Source organism: Lacerta agilis, chromosome 18 (assembly GCF_009819535.1).
Source record: "Lacerta agilis isolate rLacAgi1 chromosome 18, rLacAgi1.pri, whole genome shotgun sequence".
NCBI lineage: Eukaryota > Metazoa > Chordata > Lepidosauria > Squamata > Lacertidae > Lacerta > Lacerta agilis.
The window spans coordinates 7840442-7861854 of NC_046329.1; the positions used below are offsets into that span (position 1 = coordinate 7840442).

General features: G+C 49.0%; 1 protein-coding gene across 1 annotated transcript; it reads left to right on the top strand.

Moving 5' to 3' along the window:
- The first annotated feature begins 292 nt into the window (after positions 1 to 292).
- CDC34 (cell division cycle 34, ubiqiutin conjugating enzyme) lies at positions 293 to 20460 on the top strand. Its single transcript, XM_033136732.1, has 5 exons — positions 293 to 570; positions 14091 to 14177; positions 15263 to 15360; positions 17221 to 17355; positions 19735 to 20460. The coding sequence occupies exons 1-5, from the start codon at positions 394 to 396 to the stop codon at positions 19943 to 19945; spliced, it is 708 nt and encodes a 235-aa protein (XP_032992623.1). The 5' UTR covers positions 293 to 393; the 3' UTR covers positions 19946 to 20460.
- The last annotated feature ends 953 nt before the right edge of the window (positions 20461 to 21413 follow it).

Sequence of the window (21413 nt, forward strand, 5' to 3'; positions counted from 1 at the left end):
GGGAAATGCAGTTCTCACCCTCCGGTCCCGCCCTCTTCCCCCCTCCTCCAGAGACGCCACTCATTGGTAGCTGTGCGTGATGGGCGGAGAAGAGAGGGCGTGTCGCCGCCGCCGCGCCGCCTACAGGGGAGGAACTACGCCTCCCAAGCGGCCCCGCGCGCGCTCTCTGTTGTTGTTGTCGTCGCCGACGCCGACGCCGTTCCAGTGGCTCGAGCCCCTTCGCGGCGCTCTTTCGGGTCCGCAGCGGCCTTCTCCCTTCGCGCGCCTTCCCTCCGCCCGCCGCCTTCTCCCCTCCCTCCTTCCCTCCCCTCCCCGTCACGCTCCTCCTCTCCCCCGGCCGCGCCGATCACGCGAGCCCCCGGCTTCACCCGAGGCCTACCCGCCCCTCCGACCATGGCGCGGCCGTCCGTGCCCAGCTCGCAGAAGGCGCTGCTGCTGGAGCTGAAGGGGCTCCAGGAGGAGCCTGTGGAGGGTTTCCGCGTCAGCCTGGTGGACGAGGGGGACCTCTACAACTGGGAGGTGGCCATCTTCGGGCCCCCCAACACCCACTACGAGGGAGGCTACTTCAAGGTGAGGCGGCGGGGGTGGCTGGGGGGTCGGGGGTGGAAACTCACACGGGGGTTGTGCCCTACTCCAGAGGAGACCCACTTTAAAGTAGAAGGAAGTGGCTGGTTTGGGTTCTTTGGCCTCCAAGTGCGCCTACTCTGAAGCAGGGCGAGTGTTAGTCCTACTCCAGAGGAGACCCACTGAAAGTAGAAGGATGGGGCGGATTTGGGTCTAGTCTAAAGCAGGGCGAGTGTTAGTCCTGATCCAAAGGAGACCCGCTGAAAGTAGAAGGATGTGGCTGATTTGGGTCCTTTGGTCTCCAAGTGGGTCTACTCTGAAGCAGGGTGAGTTTTACTCCAGAGGAGACCCACTGAAAGTAAAAGGATATGGCTGGCATGTGTCCCTTGATTTCAGTGGTTCCACTGGAGCAGGATGATTTGTAACCCTACTCCAGAGTAATGAATGGGCATGGCTTAGTGGGCTGCTCTGGAGTATTAAGTTTGTGGCTAACTTGGGGCCAGTGTCCTCAACGGGGTCTGCCCTAAAGTGGGGCATGTTTTAGCCACTGTTCATCCTACACCAGAGGAGACCCATTGAAGGTAAAAGGATGCGGTTGGCTTGGGGCCCATGGACTTCAGCTAGTCTGCTGTGACCCAGTGTTAGTTCTGCTCCAGAGTAGACCCCTTGAAATTAAAGAACAAGGGTGAGTTGGGTCCACTGACTTCAGTAGGCCTGCTTTGGAGTAAGACAATATGTACCCAGAGTGGAGCCATTGTGGTTAATGGACGTTGCTGGAGTTTAGACAACTTCGTGTTAGTCCCAAAGCGAGTCCTCTCATTGAAGTTTCTGGACTCATGACACACCTCTTTACACTGAGGTATGTATTTTCAGGGTCCACCCCCATTCCAGTGACTGTGATTTGGGTCTGCTCTGAAGTAGGACCCGGACAGATATGACCCCTTCCCTTGAAATAGGGGCAAGAGGGAATCATTTCTATCCTTGTAAGAAGAGAATCATCTTTTTTTCCCCTTTCTCTCCATTTAAAACAAAGGTAGTAAATGGCTTAAGCTGGCATCCAACCTACATTATACTAAGTCCTTTGAAAGCAATGGTCTTAAAATTATCTCTAACCTAAGAGTTGTATCCAGTGTTAGTCATGTTCAGACTAGAGAGCCGTTGAAATAAAAATTATGAGCAACAGAAGAATGGCGTGACTTAGCAGAGCTAATGGCCCATCTATCTAGTTTAGCATCCTGTTTTCACAATGAGCAGCCAAATGCCCATTTTGGGAAGATCGCAAACACAACAGCAACACTTGCAGATCTCAACAAGAGGCATTCAGAGCCATACTGCCTCGACTGCAGGGGCAGTAATTCCTCTATGAATTTGTCCAGCCCTCTTTTAAAACCCTCCGAGTCTGCGGCCGGCACTGTCTCTTGTGGGAGCGAGTTCCATGGGTTAACTGTCCGGTGGGTGAATAGATTCCTTGTCTGTCCTGAATCTTCCAACTGTTTAGTTTCATTGGAGTTCTAGCGTTAGCAGGAGGGGGAAAAATATCTTGTCTACTTCCTCTATGCCATGCAAAAAATTTTTTACAGTCTTGAGTCATGTCTCCTCCTGCTCGCCTTCTCTCTAAACTTAGAAAGTAAATAAATCAGGTGTTGTAACCTTTCCTTGTTAAAATTTACAAGTGAAGCTCGTGAATAAATTCTAAACTTAGGGTTTTGTCCAACTAGACTACACTTGGAGCAGACCATTTGAAAATAATTGTCCTAAGTTAATTGGGTCTGCTTGGGGTAGGACTTAATAGGCCAGCAATTTTAAGGGTATATAGTCATACTGTTCAGTAGAACCATTAAACTTAATGAATATGGCCAGGTCATCCTCAAGAGTAGACCTGCTGAAAAGAATGGTCTTGAGTTAGCCATGATGAACTTACTTGAGAGTGTGACTCGCCATGTAATACTAGCTGTGGGTTGTGTCCAACATTAGTCAAAGCTATTGAAATTAACGAACACGGCTAATTTAGCTCGATTATTTCAGTGAGCCTGTACCTTGGTGTATACTCACTGAAATCAGGTTAGTCATGATGAACTTAATTTGGGGTTAACACCATTTCACTTGGTCGACTTTGCATATGATTCCCGCCCCCCGCCCCCAGCTACAACCTTATAAATATATGCAAATAATCTTAATGTGTGCACACTAAACGGAAATGCTTGATAAGTCTTATTTCCGTGCCAATATGCATGACATTGCACTGCAAGTGTATTTTATTGCTGTTATTTATAAATTGCCTTTTACACACGTGTCAAGACGATTTGCAGGCATGCCATAAAGACCACTAAAAATAGCTTTAAAAACAGTAAAAACAAACAAACCAGCCAGTAGCCATAGCTTTGAAAACTACACAAATGGAAACCTAAGTCAGAGGCCTTTTCACTCAGCTGGAAAAGCCTGTCAAAACAAAAAGGTATTTAATTGTTTCCAGAAAGTGCAGGCAGTAATAATTACTACCCACCACCACAGCCCATCTGCCTGGGTGGCCCCAGCCACCCTGGACAGCTTCAACACAATATAAAAACATAATAAAACATCAAACATTAAAAACTTCCCTATCCAGGGCTGCTTTCAGATGTCTTTTAAATGTCGTATAGTTGCTTATCTGTTTGACATCTGATGGAAGGGCATTCCATAGGGCTGGCGCCACCACCGAGGACTCCCTCTGCCTGGTTCCCTCCAACCTCGCAGTGTGGGGACCGCCGGAAGACCCTGGGGGGGGGGTGGACCTCAGTGTCCAAGCAGTGTTAGAAACTGGGATAGAAAAGCTAGGAGCCAAATGGCTCCTAGGACCTGGGTTTTGGATGCCAAAACAGAATATCTAGTCACCATTGGTGGGGGCGGGGGGAGGTCAGCAAGACTTCTTAACATATACTTTGAGGCTTCAAAGCACGTACATTTCAGTAATCGTTGAGCGTCAACCAGGCACAAATAAAAAATGGCACCCAGACTTCTGGAGGTGCTCACAAACGGAGGATCTTTAGCTGCAAAATGCACCTTGCGCCCTGCTAATTTCGAACCCTGTGTCCAAGCAGCACAATGGGGGTCAGGGGTGCCAACTTGAATAAAATATTGCGGGGGCCCAGGTAAGCCCCGCCCCGCAAAATCAATCACGTGGCACAGTGCGCACACAAACCATTTGAAACCCGTCCCCTGCAAATATTTTATTGTGGGGGGGTGGAAGTCCCCACGGCCCCTTGGAGTTGGCTCCTATGATGGGAGTGGAGACTATAGGGTCGAGGCCATTTAGGGCATCAAAGGTTGGCACCAGCACTTTGAATTGCACTCAGAAACGGACTAGGAGCCAATGTAGGTCTTTCAGGACCGGTGTTATATTGTCTCGGTGGCTGCTCCCAGTCACCGGTCCAGCAGCCACATTCTGGGTTAGTTGCAGTTTCTGGGTCGCCTTCAAAGGTAGCCCCACGTACAGCGCATGGCAGTAGTCCAAGCGGGAGATAACCAGAGCATGCACCACCTCTTGTGAGACAGAGCTCAGATAATGTGCTTCTCATACAGGTGAAACTCGAAAAATTAGAATATCGTGGAAAGGTTCATTTCTTTCAGTAATTCAGCTTAAAAGGTCAAATTAATATATGAGATAGACTCATGACATGCAAAGCGAGATATGTCAAGCCTTTGTTTGCTGTAATTGTGATGATTATGGCGTACAGCTGATGAAAACCCCAAACTTGAAATTGTTAATTTCTGATGAGAACCCCAAATTAACAATCTCAACTTTGGGGTTTTCATCAGCTGTGCGCCATAATCATCACAATTACAACAAACAAAGGCTTGACGTATCTCGCTTTGCGTGTCATGAGTCTATCTCATTTAGTAAAACTCCAGTAGCTAGTGAAAACAATTGCTTACATAAATGGACTTTTCCACGATATTCTGATTTTTCGAGTTTCGCCTGTAGGGATGCCATTTTCGAGTTTCGAGTTTCGCCTGTAGGGATGCCATTTTCACATAATAGTGTGGTTTCCCAAGTAACCTGGTTGCGAGCTGCATAGGGCCTTATGAGTTAGTACCAAAATCTTGAACTTGAGGGAACCCAGTGCGCCACAGCGGTGCCCAATGTTGACAGAGATTAATTTCAAAACAAGTGCTAAGGTTGCAGTCCTCTGCCAGCTTTCCTGGAAGGCTGCTGTGAATACAGTAGGCTTACTTCTGAGTCAACAAACCCTGGATGCCTCTCTAGGTACGCAGAAATAAAACTAAGTTTATAACAAGAGGCTTCCTGGTTCAGACAATTGGCCCCTTTTATTCCAGCTTCCTGTCCTCATATTGGCCACCCAGATGCCCCCAAGCAGGACCTGAGTGCAACATTAACTCTCCCAACTAGTGAATCATAGAATAGTAGAGTTGGAAGGGAAGGGATCCTGCGGGTCAACTAGTCTGATCCCTCTGCAATGCAGGAATCTGCTTTAGAAACTCCCAACGAAGGAGAGTCCACTAATGTCCCAGCTTTTACCACCAGGAATTTTTCTTCCTGTGACACTGAACTAGGTGTCGACATAGCTAAACAGGAGTGCCGGTTATCCCCATAAATGAATAGGCACGTAAAAATCCAAACAGGAAGCACATAAGTACAGATTTCATTGCATAAATAGGAGATATATTTTTTGTTGTTCAGTCGTGTCTGACTCTTCGTGACCCCATGGACCAGAGCACGCCAGGCACGCCTATCTTTCACTGCCTCCCGCAGTTTGGTCAGACTTATGTTGGTAGCTTGGAGAACACTGTCCAACCATCTCGTCCTCTGCCGTCCCCTTCTCCTTGTGCCCTCCATCTTTCCCAACATCAGGGTCTTTTCCCAGGGAGTCTTCTCTTCTCATGAGGTGGCCAAAGTCTCGGAGCCTCAGCTTCAGGATCTGTCCTGAAGGGGACGACAGAGGACGAGATGGTTGGACAGTGTACTGGAGCCTCAGTACTTTTATGCATATTATTAAAACATCTAGGCTGTTTTCCCACCCTGGGAGCCTTCCAGGCAGTGGACGAAAATATTCATTAAAAATAAACACAACATTAACCCTCTCCATTAAAAACAACAGAGGAGCAGAATTGGTTTTATTTTATTTATTTATTTTGTTCCATTTGCGAACCACCTCAAAGCGATTTTGCAGTAAAAGCACCAACTGCTTTATTTATTTTTCCCCTTCAAAACTATATGTAAAAACGGTTAGGGGATTCCATTCATAAAATAATTTGAAACCGTGCTGTGCGTCGAAGCGATTTCACACCTGATATGCAGAATGGAAAGGGGGAAAGCAGACGACAGAGGCAGCAACCTCAGTAAAGCAGAGCTAGCAACTAGTATTGAAGGGCCATTGAAATATGTAAGTAGAACAGTAAACAGCAAAGGTAAATAAATATAGGTAAAAGTAAAAGGACCCCTGACCGTTAGGTCCAGTCGCGGACAACTCTGGGGTTGCGGCGCTCATCTCACGTTACTGGCCGAGGGAGCCGGCGTACAGCTTCCGGGTCATGTGGCCAGCATGACTAAGCCGCTTCTGGCGAACCAGAGCAGCGCACGGAAACGCCGTTTACCTTCCCACCGGAGTGGTACCTATTTATCTACTTGCTCTTTGACGCACTTTCAAACTGCTAGGTTGGCAGGAGCAGGGATCGAGCAATGGGAGCTCACCCCGTCATTGCGGGGATTCGAACCGCCGACCTTCTGATCGGCAAGCCCTAGGCTCTGTGGTTTAGACCAGTGTTCCCCAACCTTGGGCCTCCAGCTGTTTTTGGACTACATCGCCCATCATCCCTAGCTAGCAACGCCAGTGGTCAGGGATGATGGGAGTTGTAGGCGAAAAACAGCTGGAGGCCCAAGGTTGGGGAAGACTGGTTTAGACCACAGCGCCACCCGCATCCCTATGTCCACTCTAGGCAACAGGAAATGTTGTATTTGATGTGCTTTCAAACTGCTAGGTTGGCAGGAGCAGGGATTGAGCAACGGGAGCTCACCCCGTCACTGCGGGGATTCGAACCACCGACCTTCTGATCGGCAAGCCCTAGGCTCTGTGGTTTAACCACAGATATAGAATATAGAAATGTCTGAATATGAACAGTGTTGTCAATAGCCACACACTGTGAAGTGAATATCCAGATGGGAAATATATTAAGTGCAGGAACTATAAAGCGTGCCAGTATAGAGGTAAACATACTTTGGGGCTGCCGATCCAGGGCATGGATCCCTGCCAAGTATGTTCCTGTGAATTCCTATTCTGAGTATTTCAAATTCTAATAATAAGCAGTCCCTGGTTTGCTCAAGGATGTGCTGCGGAGCCCGGTTTTCTCGCCTTCCAAGGTGACCTAAATAATAGGTATATAACAGGAAGCACCCTATGCCAATGCCAAAAAAGGAGATCCGTTTCGCAGTTGCTGAAGAGTCACTGCTTTTTGTTAATGTCCCAACATGATTCATCCCCTAAAGGCCTTACTCAGGGGCCTTTTCTACAGAAAAAAAAAGAGAAGACAAGAATTAGTAAACACTGCTTAGAACTCGTTTTAAAAACGACCTGCAAAGCCACATATTTATAAAACCCTGATTTTCTCCATTCCCTCATCAGCATCTTTCGCATAAAAGCTTACTAGAAAATTCCTACCAAACGGGATTGCTTGTCCCATGTGCAGACATGGTAGCTTACAGGTTTACTCATAAGTAGCTCAGTGCAAAACTCCTAAAGGACGTATAGGCCTAAACTTATAGGCCAGGCCTGTCCAAAGTCTGGCCGGGGAGATCTAATTTGTTGCGCATGTTCACTTCATCAAATCTGGCCCTCTTTGAAAAAAGTTTGGACACCCCTGGTATAGGCCAAATAAACACTCAGCTTCTTTCTCTTGTTCATGGCATTTTTTTCTGTGGCATTTTAACAGATTGTTTAGCATATTCTAGATAGGTTTTTTAAAAGCAAATGGATTTGCTGCAGAAGCTGGACTTCTCTCAATCGTTGGCATTGTAGTTCTTGTCAGTCACTGCACTTCTCAGTAACACCAGGGCTTTCAGTGTTTTATCTCATTCCAAGTATTCAAATAATACTATTTCCCCATTTCCTTGCGTCTCCAGCTGTATTTGGACTACGGTTCCCATCATCCCTGACCACTGGTCCTGCTAGCTAGGGATGATGGGAGTTGTAGTCCAAAAACAGCTGGAGACCCAAGTTTGGGAAAAACTGTTCTACAGCCTTTTAAACTGTGGGAAGGGGGTGTGTGTTATTGTTTTCATCCTGTATTTTATTCTGCCAACTGCCCTGAGACCTTATGATGAAGGGTGTATATAAATCTAATAAATAAATATAATAAATTTTAAAATTCCTCCAATCCCCTGATCTTCTCTTTCCTTCAAAAGTTACAAACTTGCGGAAATGTCCTTCCCAGTGTGGTACCCTGGGTTGCGTACGTAATTTGTTCCGGATGTATGGGCCTATGGCCGTAAATAAAATTCTATTCTATTCTAATTGGTTCCGGGTTACAATTTGTAACCCGAAAAGCACGCAACCCGAACAAGCGCGCGGAAAACCCGGAAGTAGCGGTATGCGCATGTGCTAACACGCACGCGCAAACTGCGCATAACGCTTCTGTGCATCGGCGCTCCGGGTTGCGCTTCTGAGTTACCGGAGTTCGTAACCTGAAGAGCACGCAACCCGAACAAGCGCGCGAAAAACCCGGAAGTAGCGGTTTGCGCATGCGCTAACACGCACGCGCAAACTGCGCAGAACGCTTCTGTGCATCGGTGCTCCGGGTTGCGCTTCTGAGTTACCGGAGTTCGTAACCTGAAGAGCACGCAACCCGAACAAGCGCGCGAAAAACCCGGAAGTAGCGGTTTGCGCATGCGCTAACACGCACGCGCAAACTGCGCAGAACGCTTCTGTGCATCGGCGCTCCGGGTTGCGCTTCTGAGTTACCGGAGTTCGTAACCCGAAAAGCACGCGCGGAAAACCCGGAAGTAGCGGTTTGCGCGAACTGCGGAGAACGCTTCTGCGCATCATGCGTGCTCCGGGTTGCGCTTCTGAGTTACCGCAGTTCGTAACCCGAAAAGTACATAACCCGGAGCGTACGTAACCCGAGGTACGACTGTAATGGAAATATGAATACGTCTCCCTCCTTCACCCAGGTAGTAAACGACTTGGGCAGTTCTTTCATGTCTTCCCATTTTGTTTTCACCAGCGTGGTAATGAGGTCTGGAGTCATTCACCCCTTGCTGAAAACTGGGCAGAGGCTTGTTTTTCCTTCTTCCTGGGTGTATGTTTAGTAGGTCATAGGGATCCACAGGAAATAAACAAACGAGCTGCTTCCTCTGAGCCAGCTTTGGCCGAGGGAGCTACTTTGGGTACGTTTACAAGCCTGTTTTGCAACTCTGCCCATCTGCCCTTTTTCGCCTCTTCCCCGACGAACCTGTCTGAGTCAGATCGGGAGTTGGCCGAGATCAGGTAGCTGGGTGTTGTCGTTTCTTGGCAAATCTCCTAAAACCCAAGCCCTAGGGCTCGCCACCGGATGACACCAGCATATGGGGATGACGTCTCTTGTTTCGTCGCGTAGGTGATAACATCAGGCAGCGCTAGCAATAAGATGAGTTTCAGTCCTTTGCCTGCCGGCTCAGAAGCAAGCCTGTCTGTGTTTTACATGGCTTCCTTCCAGGAATGTAAATAACTTTGCTAGGAACTCTTAAACCGTATGCAAGGATTACGTAATCCTTGCATACTGTTTAAGGGATCCTAGCAAAGTTATTTACATGATATTGGCTAGCTACCTTAGGACATCCCTAAGTAATATTATCCTAATATGGCTAAAGGAGCAGGTGGCGCTGTGGTCTAAACCACTGAGCCTCTTGGGCTTGCCGATCGGAAGGTCGGCGGTTCGAATCCCGGCGATGGAGTGAGCTCCCGTTGCTCTTTACCAGCTCCTGCCAACCTAGCAGTTCGAAATCACGCCAGTGCAAGTAGATAAATAGGTACCGCTGCGGCGGGAAGGTAAACGGCGTTTCCGTGCGCTCTGGTTTCCGTCACGGTGTCCCGTTGCGCCAGAAGCGGTTCAGTCCTGCTGGCCACATGACCCGGAAAGCTGTCTGCGGACAAACGCCGGCTCCCTCGGCCTGAAAGCGAGATGAGCGCCGCAACCCCATAGTTGCCTTTGACTGGACGTAACCATCCAGGGGTCTTTTTTTATACCAAATATTGTTGGTAGGAGGGCTGAGGCAAAGAGAGGGCCTTGTTTAAGACCACTCAGTGAGTTTGCAGTTGATGGGACAACTGTAATTTGCACCTGTGGCCACTGTTCATCTGTTTTAGGATTTTTTCAGTTGGTTTCCCCCCCCCCCCCACACACACACACTCTGTCCCTGTAAGGCAAACTTGAGGGTCTCAGGACACTCTGGCCATTTGGAAATGTCGCCTCTCATCACCAGTCCTGCTTCACACCCTCATTGAGTATTTTTCCCCTGGGTGGGATGTATTGCTGTTGTCCGGAGGGAGTTCCACAGTTTAACTCTGCTTACTATATTTTTCCATATATAAGACTAGATTTTTTTTTTACTTAAAAATTATGTGGAAAACTGTGGGTTGTCTTATACATGGGGCAATCTCACCCCCATTTTTCTTAAATTGGAGTCCCTAAAAACAGGGGGTCTCGTATACATGAGAGCCAGTGTGGTGTAGTGGTTAAGAGCGGTAGACTCATAATCTGGGGAACCGGGTTCGCGTCTCCCCTCCTCCACATGCAGCTGCTGGGTGACCTTGGGCTAGTCACACTTCTCTGAAGTCTCTCAGCCCCACTCACCTCACAGAGTGTTTGTTGTGGGGGAGGAAGGGAAAGGAGAATGTGAGCCGCTTTGAGACTCCTTCGGGCAGTGATAAAGCGGGATATCAAATCCAAACTCTCCTTCTTCTTCTTCTACATGAAAAAATAGGGTAAGTCCTTCCTTTGATCTGTCCTAAATTCCCCAGCATTCAGCTTCAGTGAATGGGCTACGCTTTCTAGTGTTATGGCGAGGGAGAACTTTCTCTGTCGGCTTTCTCCAGTGCCGTGCATCAGTTTAGAAACGTCTGTCTGCCGCTTCTTTCTCACTTTTCAAAAGTCCCAAATGCTGCACCTTTCCCATAGGGGGAGGTATGTTTCCTCATCAGACCTGGAGCATTCCCTCTGGGGGAAGGGAGGCAGATAAAACAGCCTCCATCCGGGGGAAAAACCCAGCGCTCGCATGTATCTTTCCTGGTGCCTCTCCGAGAACAAAAGGTGTTATTCTGTTAACCTTCCCCTCTTGTTTGATTTTTGTCTGCGTGGCTTTCCTCCCGCATTGTTCTGGGCAGGTCTCCCTCTACGGTTGGAAAGCTCTCGTGTACCCACAAGCTGGTTCACCCTCATCCTCCCCTCCACATGCTCTTGTGCCATGAGGGCCATGTCCCGCCCCTGCTTCATAGAATTGTAGAGTTGGGTGGGTCCCCCGAGGGTCATCTAGCCCAACCCCTTTCAATGCAGCAGTGGCAGGTCGGTCTCCCAGCTTGAACCCTCCTTCCTTTTACATGGCTCCATCCCAACTTTCCTCCAAGGCAGGGGTCAGCAAACTTTTTCAGCAGGGGTCCGGTCCACTGTCCCACAGACCTTGTGGGGGGCCGGGCTATATTTTGAAAAACAAAACAAAACGAATTCCTATGCCCCACAAATAACCCAGAGATGCATTTTAAATAAAAACACACATTCTACTCGTGTAAAAACACATGTATTCCTGGTCCGTACGTGGACCGGATTTAGAAGGCGATTGGGCCGAATCCAGCCCCCGGGCCTTAGTTTGCCTACCCATGCTCCAAGGAGCTGTGCATGGCTCGCCTCAGTTTTTAGCCTCACAACAACCCTGTGAGGTTGGATGGCCTGAGAGGCCGTGGTTATCCCAAGAGCTTCATGGCCGAGTGGGGAAATGAACCACGGCCTCCCAGGCCCTTTGACTTCTCCTATTTGTGTCTGGCAATATTCTGCAGCTCAGCGCTTTTATGGCACAAGAGGGGGAAGCCCCAACATGCACTTTCTCTTGTCTCTTTCTGCAAATTAGCAAAATCTTGGTTGCCCGGAGGTGGCTCTTGTTTGGCACAGGGAAAGAGCTCCCAACGAGCCCGGGCAGGTCGCTTGCTCTGTCACGGCCGAGGCAAACGTGGGCGAGGCTCGAAACTTTAAAATGCTGGGGCGGCTTCGGAGGAAGTTGAGGCAGGGAGTGCCCGTCCCAATGGTTGCCGTGCTTGACTCAGCTGTGCGCACAACACAAACGGGGGACAGCCTATGAGAGGAAGCGGCGGGTCTTGGGTCTGTGAGCTGCCACATGTCCAGGAGCCTTCCCCAGCCATTGGCTGAGTTGCTGTGATGTCGTGGAATGTTCACCAGCGCGCTTCGCAGCGGTGTTATTCCTCTGAGGAAACTGGGTTGTTCCTGGAGACTCTCAGGCAAGAACCAGGAAACCTTTGGCACGATTGTGTGCTGAATTTCACATTCGTTTGCACTTGGTTGCAGAGACTAACAATTTGACAGGCACGTTTTGCTACTGGGGCAGGTCCAGTTGCGACCACGTAGAGCATGGGTGGGCAAACTAAGGCCCGGGGACCGGATCCAGCCCAATCACCTTCTAAATCTGGCCCGCAGACAGCCCGGGAATCAGCGTGTTTTAATCAGAGTGTCCTTTTATTTAAAATGCATCTCTGGGTTATTTGTGGGGCCTGCCTGGTGTTTTTACATGAGTAGATTGTGTCCTTTTATTTAAAATGCATCTCTGGGTTATTTGTGGGGCCTGCCTGGTGTTTTTACATGAGTAGATTGTGTCCTTTTATTTAAAATGCATCTCTGGCTTATTTGTGGGGCCTGCCTGGTGTTTTTACATGAGTAGGTTGTGTCCTTTTATTTAAAATGCACCTCTGGGTTATTTGTGGGGCCTGCCTGGTGTTTTTACATGAGTAGGTTGTGTCCTTTTATTTAAAATGCACCTCTGGGTTATTTGTGGGGCCTGCCTGGTGTTTTTACATGAGTAGAATGTATGCCAGCACTTTGAATTAGGCCAGAAACCCCATTGGCAACCGGTGCGGTTGGGTGCAGGGCAATTGCAGGCCACCTGCAATTCTAATGCAACAAAACCAAAACACCAAACCGGCTTGCAAATATAAAGAACAATTTTACTCAGTTAAACACACTAAAGTGCAGTGTGCATGTTAAAGCCTGGAGATACTTATTAAACAAATAGTGGCACAACACTGCCAATAATGTATATAACAATAGTCATAAAAGTAAAGGGACCCCCTGATCATTAGGTCCATTCGTGTCCAACTCTGGGGTTGCGGCGCTCATCTCGCTTTATTGACCGAAGGAGCCTGTATAAAGCTTCCTGGTCATGTAGCCAGCATGACTAAGCCGCTTCTGGCGAACCAGAGCAGCGCACGGAAACGCGGTTTACCTTCCTGCCGGAACGGTACCTATTAATCTACTTGCACTTTGACGTGCTTTCGAACTGCTAGGTGGGCAGGAGCAGGGACCGAGCAACGGGAGCTCACCCCATTGCGGGGATTCGAACCGCCGACCTTCCGATCAGCAAGCCCTAGGCTCTGTGGTTTAACACACAGCGCCACCCGCGTCCATAGCGCAGTGCAGATAAGCAAAACGTGCTGCAGACAGTTCTCAACTGGACGTGCAAAGGCATATAAGGGAACGGTCGCAAGAAAGGATTCATCACATAGCCATATGTAGAGGCAGGGGTCATACGTTGTGGTGGTCGCAGACAGGCACCTCCTCACTGTCCCTCAGCGAAAGTGGTACAATAGATCAGAAGGCCTGTATTTTGGATGTTAAGCAGGTTTCGCTACAGCTTCTTCAGTTCATAATACTATATACTGTATTTTTCGTGAATGCATGGTCCCTGGAGCTGAATTGCCTAGGGGCCAAAAGCAGATCTTGCTCTATTTTTTTACAAAGAGAGAAGGGGTTGTTGAAAGGAAGCCTCAACAGCTGTTCAGCAAATGATTGGGAGAGAGATAAAGCTCCCTTTCCAGCCCCCTTGCCCAGGCCTCCATAGTTGAATGCAGAGGGAGGCTGTTTGTTTCCCCAGCGACATGTGACTGGCTGATTAGATTATCTGTCTGGAAACTAGAAATGGCTGTAGGACTAGAAGCTGCAGAATTGTGAGTTGGACCCCATAAAAGGGGGCTTTTCCTCTCTGCAAAAAAAAGCTGCACCACTTTCAGCTGATCCTCAAAAAAAAACAGGGCTTTTCCCTTTGCAAAAAAAGCTGCACCACTTTCAGCTGATCCTTAAAAAAAGGGCTTTCCCCCTTTCCTCCTCTAAATACTAGATGCGTCTTATGGAGCGAAAAATACGGTAGTCAACACGGTACATCAAGAATATAAGTTCTTCACAGGCACAGCAAGTCAAATTGTACACCTGCAATTCTAACCTACTTGTTCATTGCTACTTCGCCAACCCCTGACGCCTCTCCCGTTCTCTGTTCTCCGCAGGCTCGTCTCCGATTCCCTATCGACTACCCTTATTCACCACCCACCTTCCGGTTCCTGACCAAAATGTGGCATCCAAACATATACGAGGTACGGTGGCACACTGAGACATGGGTGTCGAGCTGGAATGCCTTGCTTGGGAGACCCTGGAATGCGGACAAAAGACTCGTGTCTGTCCACCCGCAATGGACACACACACAAACACACACTCTTTTTCCGCATATAAGACGATTTATTTATTTTTTTGCTGATTTTTTTTCCAGTCAAAAATTGGGGGTCATCTTATATACCAGGGGTGGCCAACTCCCAAGAGACTGGGGGGAGTTAGGGTCAAAGTTGTTGAGTTTTTTCAGGGAGGAGGTAAAATGTTGAGCTTATTTTAGGGGAGCCACAGTTGTTCAGCTTCTTTGGGGGGAGCCAATGATCTACCAGTGATCTACTGCAGACATCCGGTGATCTACCGGTAGATCACGATCTACCTGTTGGACATGCCTGTTATATACAGATGGTGATGAACAGGGGTTGGTTCTCAAGCTCTTGAAATATGGCAGCCCTAACTTCAGACGACCTCTGTAAACAACTTTGGCCAACTTTCTTCAAAAAATAAAATTAAAAAAGCTCAGAGTTGTTCTGCTCGATGTTTGTTGTTCTGCTCGATGTTTAAAGTATCAGTTTCTTAATTCGGAGTTCGAAAAAATAGGGGTCGTCTCACACGCGGAAAAAATACCGTATATACCCGAGTATAAGTCGACCCAAATATAAACCGAGGCACCTAATTTTCCTACAAAAACCTGGGAAAGCTTGTTGACTCAAGTATAAGCCGATTCACCTTTGCCGCTGTGGAGGAGGAGGAGGAACGAGCAGCCCGAAAGCAGCCCTTTGGGCTGCTCCTTCCTCTTCCTTCTTTGCCAAGTTTGCATTTATGCGAGCAGTTCAGGAATGGAACAAGCTGCCTGGGGAGAGTAAAGAACCACCATTCTTGTACGCTTCTTAAGGAATGGTTGACTGGGGAGAGCGGGTGGCGGCACGAGCGGAGAGAAAGGGCTTCTTTATCGCCGCCCCCACCGCCTGCCTCACTCAAGTATAAGCCGAGGGGAGCTTTTTCAGCACAAAAAATGTGCTGAAAAACTAGGCTTATACTCAAGTATATAAGTAATGGTATGTCCTTCTTTCAGACCGGAGACGTTTGCATTTCCATTCTTCACCCTCCGGTGGATGACCCGCAGAGTGGAGAGCTGCCTTCGGAAAGATGGAATCCCACTCAGAACGTGAGGTGAGGCCTGAGCTGCAGTTACGCTGTCCCTAGTCCAGGGGTAGGCAACCTAAGGCCTGTGGGCCAGATGCAGCCCAAACGCCTTCTCAATCCGGCCTGCGGACAGTCCAGGAATCGGCATGTTTCTACATAAATAGAATGTGCCCCTTTATTTAAAACACATCTCTGGGTTATTTGTGGGGCATAGGATTTCGTTCATTTCCCCACCCCCCACCCCAAATATAGTCCAGCCCACCACATGGTCTGAGGGACGGTGGACTGGCCCACGGCTGAAAAAGGTTGCTGACCCCTGCCGTAGTCTGTCGTCATAAGATTCCAGTTGAGATCCAGCTTACCCTTTTACTCCAGGATTCTAACCCAACGGCAACCTTGCAAGTGGCAAGGTATCTGACTTCGGTTCTGAACCATAAGAGGCGAAATGGACTATTACAGGAATCCTAATGGTTCTTTTCCACCCCTTTTGGGCCTGTAACTCCTGATAGTATCATAAGTTGAATTTATATTTATTTCTCCTGATGGTAAATGTTTTATGTTATTATTTCTATTTTAATGTAATCATTTTAGCTGTTTTTGCATGGATTGTAAGGCAGGTATGATTTGCGTGTCTATTTATGGATGAGCTTATAGCTGCAATAAAGTGTTGTTGTTGTTATTATTATTATTATTATTATTATTATTATTATTAGATTACCCAGCCCTCCCATCACGGGCAAAATGAAGCAGTCACATCCGCAGGTGACTGATTTAATTGATTGAATTAAAGCTTGCCTAGCAGGGAGGCAGGGAAATCCGGTGGATATTTCTGCAGCCAGTGGCCATATTCCTTTGCCCTGGGAGTTGTTGAACCTCCGCCAACCGTATCACAGCTTTGATTGATTGGCTGTCCCTAATTTTGCATTATGCCCAGGCGCCAGATTGGGGTGTGTAGGTATGTGGAGCTGTAGAACCGACTGTGTTTGTCTCCGACAATAAAGAGTAAACTATCCGAGCGTGTGCATTCCTTGGCTGGAAAGTGCCCTCGACGCCCAACATTTGCTGAATTTTAAAGGACTCTGGGGTTCTGTTTAGATATTTTGGAACCTTTATAAATTAAGGATTCTGGCATCCATTGCAACCTTTCAGTGTTCAGTGTTAGAAACTCGGAGGTATAAGCTAGGTGGCAAGTGGTTACAGTCACCACAATGGAATGTCTATTCACCAGGGGTTTGGACTAGATGACACTTGGGTTCCCTTCTGTGTTGCTTGACTGTAGCTCTTACAACAATTCACTGGTCCCACTGGAAGCAGAAAATGGTACAGTCGTACCTTGGTTATCAAACTTAATCCGTTCCGGGAATCCGTTCGACTCCCGAAACCGTTTGAAAAGTGAGGCGTGGCTTCCGATCGGGCTGCAGGAGCTTCCTGCACTCAAGCCGAAGCCGCGTCGGAAGTTCGACTTCCGAAAAACGTTCGCAAACCAGAACACTTACTTCTGGGTTTGCCGTGTTCGGGAGTCGATTTGTTCGGCAAATCAAAGAAGCTACGACTGTATTAACTATGGTCCGAGGCAGAGATTTTTAAACTGTTTGCTAACCTGGCCCCCAGAAATCTCCACATCGCCGCAACTGGACCCACACTAGTAGAAAAATGCACCCAGCTAATTTCTGGCCCCTTTGACTCGGGCCAAAGCCCCATCTCATCCTGGTTTTCATAGCGGCTGATCAGGTGTGTGAAATCCACCATTAAGAATTCCTTCTTTCCTATTGGTTTTCGCCTTCCGCAACTCGTTTCAGCGGCAGCGACACCGGTGAGCTCCTGCCGCCTCTTCCGCCCTCACCTTGTCGTTTGCTTTTCCTTCCCCTCCCCACCCCCCCCCCCCAGGACGATTCTCCTCAGCGTGATCTCGCTGCTCAACGAACCAAACACGTTCTCTCCGGCCAACGTCGACGCTTCCGTAATGTACAGGAAGTGGAAGGAGAGCAAAGGCAAGGATCAGGAGTACACGGACATCATCAGGTTGGTGGGGGAACCCCGGCTCTCTGGGTAACAGGGCGCCAGAGATCATTGTTGTGCTCCGGTCTTTGCTGACCAGGCTGGAGCTTAGAGACCGGAATCATTCTGGACGTTTTTCAGGAGGTTACCAAGAAAACTGGAGTCTGACTTCACAAGGAGGGTGACCAGGATAATGAGGGGCCTAGGATACAGGTGAGGGACCTCAGGCCCAGGGCCCTGGCTCTTACAACATAGGAAGAACCATCTGGATGCGGCCAATGACCCATCTAGTTAAACACCCTCTTTTCACAGTGGCCAACTAGATGCCTGTGGGCAGTGTTAGAAACTCTGATATGCAAACGAGGAGCTCAATAGCACCTTAAACCTAGACACAGAGATCCAGCGCCGAGGGCCTTCTGGCAGTTCCCTCACTGCAAGAAGCAAAGCTACAGGGAACCAGGCAGAGGGCCTTCTCGGTGGTGGCGCCCACCCTGTGGAACTCCCTCCCTTCAGATGTCAAAGAGATAGACAACTACCAGACATTTAGAAAATACCTGAAGGCAGCCCTGTTTAGGGAAGCTTTTAACGTGTGATATTTTAATGTATTTGTTTTTTGTTGGAAGCCGCCCAGAGTGGCTGGGGAAATCCAGTCAGATGGGCGGGGTACAAATAATAAATATTATTATTATTATGTGGGCGCAACAACGGAATGCCTAGACACACTTTTTATAGCAAGAATACAAAGCTGAAAATGAATGAACTGCAGCTAAAATATTATGTTCATTTTTCACATGGTCTAGTCCTTCCCCTGCCCAAATCCCTAATGTTCTTAAGAGGGTCTCTTCTCCGATCTTCAGAGAGTGGCGGGAAGTGGGGAGGCAGGAAAAGCTCCTCCTTTCCTTCCACTCTGCAGTTTTAATCTGAAATATTAGGCACGGTATTGCGCCCGGAGCTCAGAAACGACATCTGATGGAAGGTAATCCCATAGGGCGGGCGCTACCACCGAGAAGGCCCTCTGCCTGGTTCCCTGTAACCTCACTCCTCGCAGGGAGGGAACCTCCAGAAGGTTCTCGGAGCTGGACCTCAGTGTCTAGGATGGATGATGGGGGTGGAGACGCTCCTTCAGGTATACTTGGCCGAGGCCATTTAGGGCTTTCAAGGTCAGCACCAACGCTTTGAATTGTGCTCCGAAACGTACTGGGAGAGGAAGGGACTTGGGCAGCCAGGAGCCTTCAGCAACCAGAGGTGAATCGCTGTGCTCATTAGGCCGACACTCCTGTGCAGATCCTGTTCTTGCTAATAGTTGATTCCAACTTGCTCGATGTAATTCACGGCTGGCTTGCTCCTGTCCTGGTGGGCCATTTGGTCTGATCCTGTGCTTTATCTTGTGGTTACAGTTACATTTCCAGAGAAAAGTCTGAGCTAGGTCTCAAACCACCTACCCTGTGGCTTCCATCCTCTATAAGGATGAGCCGTGTGCTGCTGGCTAAGAGCCAGAGGAAGAGGGCAAAAGAGCAAAAAATGATGACTGCGTGACTTGCCCTTTTATAGGGTCTGCTAGGGTCGCCCCCATCTTCCTGGTCACACACAGGGGGAAGAGGCTCCAGAGCAGGTATGACAGGAAGTCCTACCTGTTTGGAGCAACATTCCCCTGTATGTCAACACTAGGCAAAGGTAAAGGGACCCCTGACCTTTAGGTCCAGTCACGGACGACTCTGGGTTTGCGGCAGTCATCTCGCTTTATTGGCCGAGGGAGCCGGCGTCCAGCTTCCGGGTCATGTGGCCAGCAGGACTAAGCCGCTTCTGGCGAACCAGAGCAGCGCACGGAAACGCCGTTCGCCTTCCCGCCAGAGTGATACCTATTTATCTACTTGCGCCGGCGTGCTTTCGAACTGCTAGGTTGGCAGGAGCAGGGACAGAGCAACAGGAGCTCACCCCGTCATTGCGGGGATTCGAACTGCCGACCTTCTGATCGGCAAGCCCTAGTCTCTGTGGTTTAGATCACAGCGCCACCCGCATCCCTATGTCCACTCTGGGCAACAGGAAATGTTGTATTTGACTGCTTCGGTGATGATACACCCCACAGATCCATCTCCCCTTAATGCTGTTCTGCCGCCCAAATCCCTGTTGCAAACGAGAGCCAGTGTGGTGTAGTGGTTAAGAGCGGCAGACTCGTAATCTGGTGAACCGGGTTCGCGTCTCCGCTCCTCCACATGCAGCTGCTGGGTGACCTTGGGCTAGTCACACTTCTCTGAAGTCTCTCAGCCCCACTCACCTCACAGAGTGTTTGTTGTGGGGGAGGAAGGGAAAGGAGAATGTGAGCCGCTTTGAGACTCCTTCAGGTAGTGAAAAGCGGGATATCAAATCCAAACTCTTCTTCTCTTCTTCTTCCCGCCCAACTAGGAAGCAGGTCCTCGGAACCAAGGTGGACGCCGAGCGCGACCAAGTCAAGGTCCCGACGACACTGGCGGAGTATTGCGTCAAGACCAAGACTCCCGCACCGGACGAGGGCTCGGACCTCTTCTACGACGACTACTACGAGGACGACGAGATGGACGACGAGGTCAACAGCTGCTACGGCGACGAAGACGATTCCGGCAACGAGGAGTCTTGACGAGGGACACCTCCCCCCCCCTCCCCGCCATTCTCGTCAACCCCTCTTTTTTCTCCGCACCCCCTCTCTGCCCCCTTCCCCTCCACCGCTGCCTCCTGCTGCTGCTCCCAATAGTAGCAATAAACTATCTGACTCTTTTACTTGAACCCAGTTCGCCACCCGGCTGAGACTCGGAAACAAAGCAAAAAAAACAAAAACAAAAAACCCTCTCTGGCCCTCAGACATGAAACAGAAAGAAAGGAAAAACTCTACCTCAAAAGGGAGACTCTGCTTCTGCTGGAATTGGGGGTGGGGGTGGGGGTGGGGTGGGGTTGCCTGTGTGCAGGGAGGGTTGGCAAATCTACAATTTGGCTTAAAATGCTGTGTGTGGTTTTTTTGTGTGTGTCGTCGGTTTGTTTGTTTTTTAAAAGAAGAAGCTGGGAGGACAGGAGAGGGGAGAGTGTGTTCGTTCCCACCAAGCCGTGGCCTAATCCAGCGGCATCTTCTGCTCCCAGTTAAGAAAGACTGCAAAAAAAGGGGGGGACACCTTGTGGTAAGTCCTCCGCGGAGCATTGATAGTGGGTGGGGGGTTTGAAGGAAGGGCCTGTCTTATTTTATTTTATTAGGCCATGTTATTTTGTGGGGAGGGGATTCTTAGTAAGGGCTCTCTAGTTGCATGGGTTGGGGGGGGAGGATAATATTTTTGCAATCTCATCGGCCACGTTAAGTCTAGATCGAAAAGTCTCTCCTAGATGGGCCCTGCCGTGTCACCTGCCGCCACTGGGCGGCGCTTGCACGCTGCCTGCTTCCTGTAGTTTTCAACATCCCCTTTCCCCACTAAGGTGATGTTTTCCCACCCACCTGCGTGCTCAAAATCCCCACCCCCACCCCGGCCTTTCTTGGAGTTTGCTTGGTGGCTGTGCAGTTTCGGAAACCTACGGTGGGACTTTTCTGGAAAGGGGTGGCAGTCCATCTGCAAAAAAAAAAAAAAAGAAATTTTGAAAATGATGGTTTTATGGAATCAGGGAAAGCAGGGTGGGGGGTGGGGCGTCTTTTTTTAAGCGTCAAGGTGTGGGCGATTTCTTTTTTAGTTTGTTTTTTCTCCTAGTTTTTTGAAACTATTTAATAAAATGGACTTTGAAAGGAACTGTGGTGTTGGACAGCAGTGTTGCCACAGCGCTGCCTGGGTTTTGTGTCTTTTACTCTGGTGTAAAGTGGGGGCACAGTTGTAGGTGGAACAATCGCCCACTCTACCCCTCTTTATTTTTATTTTATTTCTTACATTAGTCTGCCCATTTTCACCTGGGGAGCTCCTTTTGATCCTCAACAACAGCCATGCAGGGGTGGATTGCACCTAGGCACATAGCGTTGTAGAGTTGGAAGGGACCAGTAAGCGTAATCTAATCCAACCCCCTGCAATGCAGGAATCTTTCACCCATCGTGGGGCTTGAACCCGCCACCTTGAGATTAAGAGACTTGGTCTGAGGTC